The sequence below is a fragment of the Triticum aestivum genome, chromosome 5A (genome assembly GCF_018294505.1).
Source record: "Triticum aestivum cultivar Chinese Spring chromosome 5A, IWGSC CS RefSeq v2.1, whole genome shotgun sequence".
Lineage (NCBI taxonomy): Eukaryota > Viridiplantae > Streptophyta > Magnoliopsida > Poales > Poaceae > Triticum > Triticum aestivum.
The window spans coordinates 300,648,224-300,657,076 of NC_057806.1; the positions used below are offsets into that span (position 1 = coordinate 300,648,224).

At 40.9% G+C, this 8,853-nt stretch overlaps 1 protein-coding gene across 1 annotated transcript; it reads left to right on the plus strand.

The window, feature by feature from the left end:
* Nucleotides 1-4,418: 4,418 nt before the first annotated feature.
* LOC123103044 (uncharacterized) lies at nt 4,419-7,859 on the plus strand. Its single transcript, XM_044524532.1, has 7 exons — nt 4,419-4,699; nt 4,803-4,879; nt 5,198-5,306; nt 5,725-5,807; nt 5,975-6,133; nt 7,209-7,310; nt 7,421-7,859. Exons 1-7 carry the CDS (start codon nt 4,633-4,635, stop codon nt 7,577-7,579), a joined length of 756 nt encoding a protein of 251 aa, XP_044380467.1. The 5' UTR covers nt 4,419-4,632; the 3' UTR covers nt 7,580-7,859.
* Nucleotides 7,860-8,853: the final 994 nt, after the last annotated feature.

Genomic DNA, 8,853 nt, shown 5'->3' on the forward strand with positions numbered 1-8,853 from the left:
CTCTAGATACCACTTTGTTAAGCCCGGACTACTGTATGTTTGAGCACTACTCACAATCACACAAGAGCGAATTCGGGGAAGAACTTGGGGAATTTGGATTAAGGTTTGCGCCGCCAAGGCGAGTGATACAAAGCCAACCAAAACACGATGGCCTAGGATTTAACCCTATTACAACTTAGTTTCCTTCCCTCGACAAACCCCTGGCTTATAAGACATTGCAACTTACTAGAGGTAAAAACAAAAAGAAGAAAGGTAAAAATGCTTTTGCCGAAAAGCAAACAACGATAAGACGATGACTACTAGCCATCTGATCTGAGATCGACATCGGCACGAGCTCCTCCTGGCGCGAAGCGGTAAGTGAGTGTCCCAATCATCGAATGGAGATCTTGGAATTTGAATTCCCTTGAATTGGTACGCGGCGCTTAATTGACGAAGTGTTTAAAGTATTTGTTTCTTCAGTTAGGGGGCTGACAGACCCAACCCACCCCATTTGTCCATGGACGGCATGGGCTGACCCGCTCCCAAATCCATACACATGCATGCATGTGGATCACACATATATATTTGATAGCAACAAACATATGACATAGAATAGGACCGAATATACTAGAAAGTACTAGTTCATCATCACTACTTCATACTATGAGGGAAAATCATATCTATAATACCTAAATAGTTCATCCCCACTAACCTATTTCTCTTGACATGCAGCGTGTCCACCTTATCACTATGCCACATCATCATTTTTCTGTTTTTAGGCCCACGAATTCCATTCCACGTCCCCTTCCCTGCCAGTTAGGATACGGTCAGCTGGAGCTAAACAAAGAGATGGGAAACCGAACAGGCCACCAAAATCTGAACCCTTGACTCTCCCCTTCGATTTGTAAAAGCCACGCCTTCATTATCGGCCCGCCGCCTCCCGCACGATGGAGGAACCGCTTCTTTTCCCCGACTTAGGGGGTGTTTGTTTCAAGGGACATTTTTGTGTAGGGACTAGAAAAAGTCCCTCTTAGAGACTTTTTTACCAAACGGGAGGGACTTTTTAGGGACTAAACTAGGCATTTGGGACTAAATGAAGAAGACTTTCAAGGAGAGTCTTTTTGGGACTTTTTGAGACTTTTCCAACAATGCCCCTCCATGCACCCATTGGCCCGCCATCCCATGGTGTTGTTTAATTGTTATTTTTCTATATACCAGGGGCAACATGGTCATTTAATAACCTCTAGGAAGGGACTAGGGACTTTTTAGTCTGTGGAAACAAACAGGAAGAGACTTTTTAAGGACTAGAGACTTTTTAGTTGGGACTAGAAAAAGTCCTAAGACTAGAGAACCAAACACCACCTTACTTTCTTCCACATGGACTGTACTAATCCTTAACCTATCATCTCTCCAATTAACTCTCCCACCCATTGATTTCCATCACCATTCATCTCCCCCGTCAAATATATTCGGAGTAACAAATGGAGTTGTTCTTCCTTTAAGATTCCATCCTCACAACAACAATTAGAAGATTATAGGATGCCGGAGATGGTTAGTTTCATGTCCCCACTGCCGACGCCCATCGCTCGCTGGTACAGGTCTCGAGGAGGAGGCATAGCATGGAAGCTTCTAGAACCAATTGACCATCGATGGGACACGTCGGCTACGTCGCGCAACCACTGCATGTGGCGCCGTCTTCCTTATCCTACCTAACCCTGTTCGGCGTGGCCCAGATCATCAAGGTTTCACCACAAGGTACGTCTCTAGCGCCTGCCCCACCCAACATCGTCATATGGCTTTCTTATCTTGTACGTGTGTGCACAGGTAATTTTTTTGAAAAGAAGTGCACGGGTATAATGATAATCGTTGGGATGTTGTTCCTGGACTCGGCCGCCGACCACCGTAACATGACTCATCATTTCCCTGCGCTTACATGAAGGGTTGAACAGCCCCCTCTTCACCACCGTTGTTATCTATGTCTATTTGGTTAGCAATGTTTCTTCTCTTCATTATTCTAGCTATTCGAAATGTTGGATTTCCTGATATTTTGTCCTTGATCTGACAATGATAAGCAGTACCATTTTGATAAAAAGTTTGGTAAATACATCATTTGGTTCTTTCTTGGATCACCTTCAGTAGTAGTTAATTTTAACTCAAAATTGAAATCTGAAGACCACACATCTTGGTTCAGTTATTGATTAAAAGTACAGTACCTATGAGAAGAAATTGCAAGTTCCTTAAAGAACCTGCAGATATTTTTTGATTACATATACATGCATGGTGGTGATGTTGTTTTACTGTGAAGATCAGTGGCGGATAAACGATACTACAAGGTTACCATGATACAAGATTTTCTAAGAAACAAGAATATGTGAGTACATTTGTTTTTGGACATGGTGAATTAATTAGGAGGCGTCAACACAACACTCCTTGAGCACCAACAAAGCATTTCATGACGTGATACCTCGAGGTTGTTGTGGATGTGTTCCTTGGTTGATGTTGTACTGCTATCACCGACACATCCACCATAAAGATCGTCTCTCTTGCATGATGTATCACGGACATTTGCCCACCCTACATACTACTATCTTCCCTTCAACTGCACTGAAGATTTGTCTGTGACAAGGTAATTAACTACTATCTGATATTTGTCAAATTAGCCTCACTGTGCTATTTATTTTCTCCCTTCATGTACGTCCATCATACAAAATATGCTACTCGCAAGAAATTGGAGTTCCCGCCGCCTGCTGGCAAACCCTCTTGCTATTTATTGCGAAGTTATTCTATATGATTTGTTGATTATTATTTTCTCCATGCCTTCTGTGATTATGTTTGCAGATGAATGATTTTTTTGCATTATTTGCCATCCCATTAGTAGATGTTTATTGGTTGTTCTTTTGGGCAATTGTCAAATTGTGCTATCTGATTTCCTACATTGGAACAACAAAACATGTGGATGGTTATGGTACATGGAGGGCCGGCGTTTCATAATTCATTTTTTCATGCACGTCATAAAAAAAGATAACAACAGATTTTTGAGCAATTATTGAGCATTGCAGGTTGTTTCCCTAACTCTGGGATATCATACATAGTAATGTTTTAAAACATAAATTCCAATTGTCGAAGCACATTTTGTTTCACCGTCGTGCCTCACTTTCCTAGGAGATGTTGCAGCTTCCCCCCATCCACAATCTCATTGGAGTGGCTATGGAAGAAAACATTAGAATCGAATATAAGAGTATATTCTCCCATTGTAGTTTCTTTGATGAATCAAGATGCCAAGTTCAAACCAGCTTCCAATTGTTGCTTCGCTAGGAATAAAAAAAATATAAAATCATCTTAATAGGAAATATCTAAACAAGGTACAACCTACCACTATAGGGCCTTCATGTAAAAAATAGCATGCCAATATAAATAAATAAATAAAATTTAGTTTTGTTTATGTACAGTACTGCTTCCTTAGCAATTTAAAGAACTATATCGATGTATGCTATGCCTCTCTAGATGTTTGCAACATATATCTGAGCTGGCTGTTTAGGTGTGCTTTACCTGTAATATCATATGCCCATAGTCAATTCTTATGTCGATGCATTATTTTTCCAGTTGTTAAGATTTTGGCCACTCAAATTTAAACACTTTTTAGGTCAACATCCTCATTTGAAATGACTATAGGTTAACCAAGTGTACTAGAATCACTTCACCGCTCTTACAAGCAAACATAGCTACTTGGGAGAGGATTCGGTACACGTAGTCATAAATCTCTTTTATGTTTGTGCAAAAGCACATTCGTTTAACATTTCAAATGTAAATATCAATATTCCATTGTATCTCTAACATAAAAATGTAATCGCACCATTATACATTTCAAGCTATTTTTTTCATTCATATGGTATATGTTCTTTTTTGGATCTGCTAATGAAAACTACAAAGTCCCGCAGCAACACGTAGGGTATCATCTACTATGCAATAGCGGCCCCAACCCTTGCCCTTTTTCTTTGTATTTGCCGTCGTAGTAGATGTCGAAGACAAGGTATGGATTGTTGGTGGGGTTAGAGGAGTCAAAGGAGATGACAAGGGGTAGAGTGTGCATGCATGTCTTTATAGGGTTGAGTGTATCGAAGGAGATGGCAAGGAATATAGTGTGTGTGCATGCCTTTGTAGGGTTGAGTGTATGTTCTGAGCATCTGCAATTGTCTTGTGTTCAATAAAAAAATCAAAAAACAAAAAACAAAAAAACAAGGAACCTTGTCAACCTGCTGCGCGGAGAACCACCACGAGAGATCCGGTTCCGTTCATTCGCATATCCACCCCATCTCTTTCGTGCCCGTCTCATCTTCAACAAGTCCCCGAGCCAGCCACGCTAACTTACATGCGGGCCCCACACATATGTATGGTCCCACCTTCATCCAGTAACCCACGCGCGCGTAACGTTTCTCGCCCAACCCCGTCTGTCCGTCTCCCTTCCCCGGAAGACGAATCACGAGCACACGATTCCCCCAATTCTTAACCCTAGAAACAGAGCGCAGGAGGGCCAGCCGCAACCGGGACAAAAGCGGAAACAAGCCAACCCAAGCCTCGATTCCTCCTCCATCGCCGCGGCAGAAGCTCGAGGTCCAGAAGGGAGCGCGAGAAGCTTGCGTGAAGGACTCAGCCATGGCGAGCGCGGATCTGCTGCGGAGGGAGGAGGAGTTCTACGAGTCCCTGTTCGATTCCGCCAAAGGTAGGTTATTTTCGCTCGAAATTGGTGGATCTCGGTGTTAGTTGTGTCCAAAGTTTCCCTAATGTGGTGCTCTTTTCCTGGATTTTTATTCCTGTCAACGCAGGCGATGCCGCTGCCGCCAAGACGCGTGGGCAGATGATTGAGAGGAAGATTGAAGCCTTGGAGGACATGGCAACCAAGGTGAGGAGCCTCGTCGTCGATGAAGTTACTGTACCTTATTTATTTCTTGTCAAGGGAGGTAGAGAGTTATGGTTTTTTCAAGGTTGGAAATACAAACCGTTAAATAATGGTGTTTCTTGTTTGATTCTTGTGAGAAGCGATTGAAATTAACAAAGACTTGCCATATTAGTCTCCTCGGGTGTGAAACCCTTAACTGGGAACAAAAATTTGATCCGTTTTATATGACCTGATACTTTTATGCGTATATATGTGTTTTGATATGAAATTATCCAAGGCTATATGATTAAGCATGTTATGATGGTTTACAATGTTACACAGGTTAGTAACCGGAGGTCTCGCAGATGGTTGAATGATCGCTTGCTGATTGAGCTCGTCCCTCGTCTTCATGTTGAAGAAATCAAAGGCCTCTTTGCCCCTCCGCCATTTGGTGAGCTCCATTGCTGCTCAAATTTGTTACAACATTTTGCAACCTGACCATAGAATGTGATGTTCTAAGTAAATCTGCACCGAGTACTCTAGTTTTCCATTTAAACCTACATGAATTGCATTAGGCGGTTTAGATTTTGTTGGGAAACATCCTTTTCTCTTTAAGGCATGCTCATTTTAACTTTTTATCGGTCGTGTTATGGCGTTAACTAATTTCTTTGTATTCATGAATTCATGATTCATCATGTGAATGATCTGTACTGTTCTTTCCGTGGCATGTTTTCCTCTAAGCGCTTATGTGGATTTTCTCATTTTAGTTGTGCTGCCATTTGGCATAGGCATCAATACATATATTTTTTATGTATTTGTTATGTTTCAAATATCTCATTTGTTGCATTTGACCAATTTTCTGCATGTAGGTGAGGAAGCACCACTGTCAGCATTTTGCAGGACAAGTGTTGGTGAGTGGGATGCCTTCAGGAGCATTGACATGGACGTTGAGGTATGTTAGCATCTGTCATGCCGATGTATGCTGTCCATCACTAGTCTGCAATATATTAAACCCAAATGCACAGACTACAGAGACATGTAAAATGTGCCTATCATATTGCCAGTATGTATGCATTGTTAATAGATCCATGACACTTGGCAAGTTTTATATATTTGCAGGCAAGATTTATGCAACGGATGAAACAATCCTCAGCTAAGCAGAAGAATCTTGTGAATGAAGATGAGTCAATTGTGCTGAATGCTTGGCGCCGTATAGATTGCCAAACAAGAGAAGCTATGAAGAGAAACTTCCTACCTGAACTGCTTGAAATATATGAGGTATGACCTTCTGCCTTTTGGTCCTACTTTCTTTAAACCTAGTCCGTTTTGTTTTAACAATGTTACATTATTTGTTTGTTGTTATAATGCTTAGAACATGTGTGGTGTCAAGACTTGGGAGTAAAAATAAAATTGTACTAGTAATATTTTGGTTGTGTAATGCTATGTAGCACATGAAGATAATTCATCTACTCTCCTCTGTTTGGTTTGTAGTTTTCGGAACTCCGAGCGCATATAGATTAAATGAATTATGCAAATGGAATCTGATAATTGTTTTTGTCAAACAGAGTTCAGTAGTTAAAACCAATTCGTGCGCTGCTTATATTAGTAAGTTCAAATTATGTACTTCTAATGGGCTTATGTATATGAGCTAGCAGTTTAGCACCATTATTCTGATGAAACAAAGAACATGCTGTTTTGACCAATTTGATTATACTTAGGATTGAGTAGGAAAATATTTGTAAGTGTTGACTGCGTTATGGATCTTACATATGGAGTCCTACTCACTGCTTGTAAGTTCTATCTATATCTGTTTAATACTTGTTGGTCAATAGTGCAGCCAGCTTAGATGCTCTGCAGAAAGTACATACTTGACTATATTATTCTTGAAAAGAAAGTATATACTCGAGTATCCATTTCTGAGCCCAGGCTCGTCTGCACCCGCGCTGAAGAAAAAAATCAAAACAAATACTAGAGAAATTCCAATTTTTTTGCATGGTAGATAATTTGATGTGTGAGGTCCGTTCCAATTTTCAGATCATTTGGGCACCTGAGCAGCTCTTGGCAAAAAAGACAAATTTGTGGCCTGTAAAAAAGTTTACTGTTCATGTACTGTTCTGACCCGATCTGTCTTTTTTGCTGAGAGCTACTCAGATGTCCAAATGATCTGAAAATTGGAGCGGACCTCACGTGATAAATTGTCTACCATGCAAAAAAAAGAATTTTTTTGTGAATTATTTTCTGACCGGGTGCAGATGAGCCTGGGCACCAAATCGCTGCACTCGTATATACTTGTCTATATCTGTATTATTTTGCTGCTGTTTAAGATTGCAAAAACCGTGCTCCACTTTTGCAGGAACGGATCAGGGCCTTCATTGAAGACACTACCGATAAAGATGTGCTTGTGTTGAATGTCCAGGACCCATTTCAGAGGTTGCTATTACATGGTGTGTGCGAGGTAAATGTTTTATCCTCAGCTGTGTAAGATCATCAGTTTTCTTGAGGAAAGAGAACCCAATCCATCGATTGCAAGGTTCCCGGTTTGAACCATGGTGTATTTGCACGCAGTTCTACAACGTAACGTCTACGACAACGGGTACTGTGCAAGATGGAAAGCCGTGGAAGACGACAACAATCAAGAAGCGTTCGGGGACGGGTGTTGCCCCCATGATCACATTGGTTAGTTTCCTGAGAACAAAGAAGAATGGGTCACACGTTGCCTCGTGAGGACTGGAAGCCCCATATTCTGGCCATGAGCCCATGATCATGCTCCTGGGAGAAGCAAAAGTTGTTTCTTTAGGTTTTGCTTAGGATGTACACAGATGTAAATTAATTACCAATTTACTATGCTTCGTCTAAAGAGGTGACAAGGCATGCAAGTGATGAGTCACTTCGCAGCCAAGCAAGTACTGTACCTGTTTCGCGTTAAACCTTACCTTACTGCCAGCTTACTGGTGGTGGTGCCAAACAATGGTTTTCAACTGACTTCTGATTTACATGGTTCAAATGATGTGTTGAGACCGTGGCCGAAGTTTGCGTGCGATGAGGATATTGTGATCTCTCACCTTCTCTGGTGGGGTGGCAAATGACGCACTGTATCACTTGTCACATCCAGAGAGTTTTGTATTTTTTTCTAGATCCGTTTTTTTCAAAACAGTTTATCTCTTGAACCGTGTGTCCAAATCTGAATCATTTTCATCATTGTGTTTATCACGTCGAAATATTCAAAATTAGATCACATGTTAAAAGGATTTCTTTTCTCAAAAGATACTGGAAACAAAAAAAGAGAACTGATAAAAAGAAACCGAAAAATGAAAGGAACCAGAAACCAAAAAAGAACATGAAACCATAAAAAGAATGAAAAAAAAAACCGAGAAACACAACCACGCTTCACACGGATGCACATTTTGTTCCACTTTTTTTGTTTGAGAAGCATATTTTCTTTCACGCAGAAGCATAATTGTGCTTCACGTGATGTACAAATGTACTTTTCACTTTTTGAACAACACAATTTGCACGTCAGACGGAAGCACAACTATGCTTCATACAATGAACAACCATGATTTTCACTCATGTGCTATTCACTTTTTAGAAAGTACTGTTTGTGCTTGAAGTGGGAGCAAAACTATGTTGTTAACTTTTTGAAAAGCACAGTTTGTGCTTAACACACTGAGAGTGCACAACTATTCACTTCTTGGAAAAAACATAGTTTATGTAACCACAATTGTACATTTACACGGTGCGCTTTACGCAGAGAAAAAAAACCAGAAAGTCATTTTTTCCCGATAAAAACGTAGGAAAAACATGCAAAACTGAAAACCCCCAAAATTTAAAATAATAATAAAACACGTGCAGAAAAGAAAACTGTGCTCCCGTGGCCAAAGTGCGATACATGACAGCAGCTTGGCACACTCCTACGCAGCTCGAAGCCCCCAAGATGTGCATCCGAGGGGGCACCCATCGGATAGTTGCTCCCGCATTTGGTCTACGTTGAACGTGGT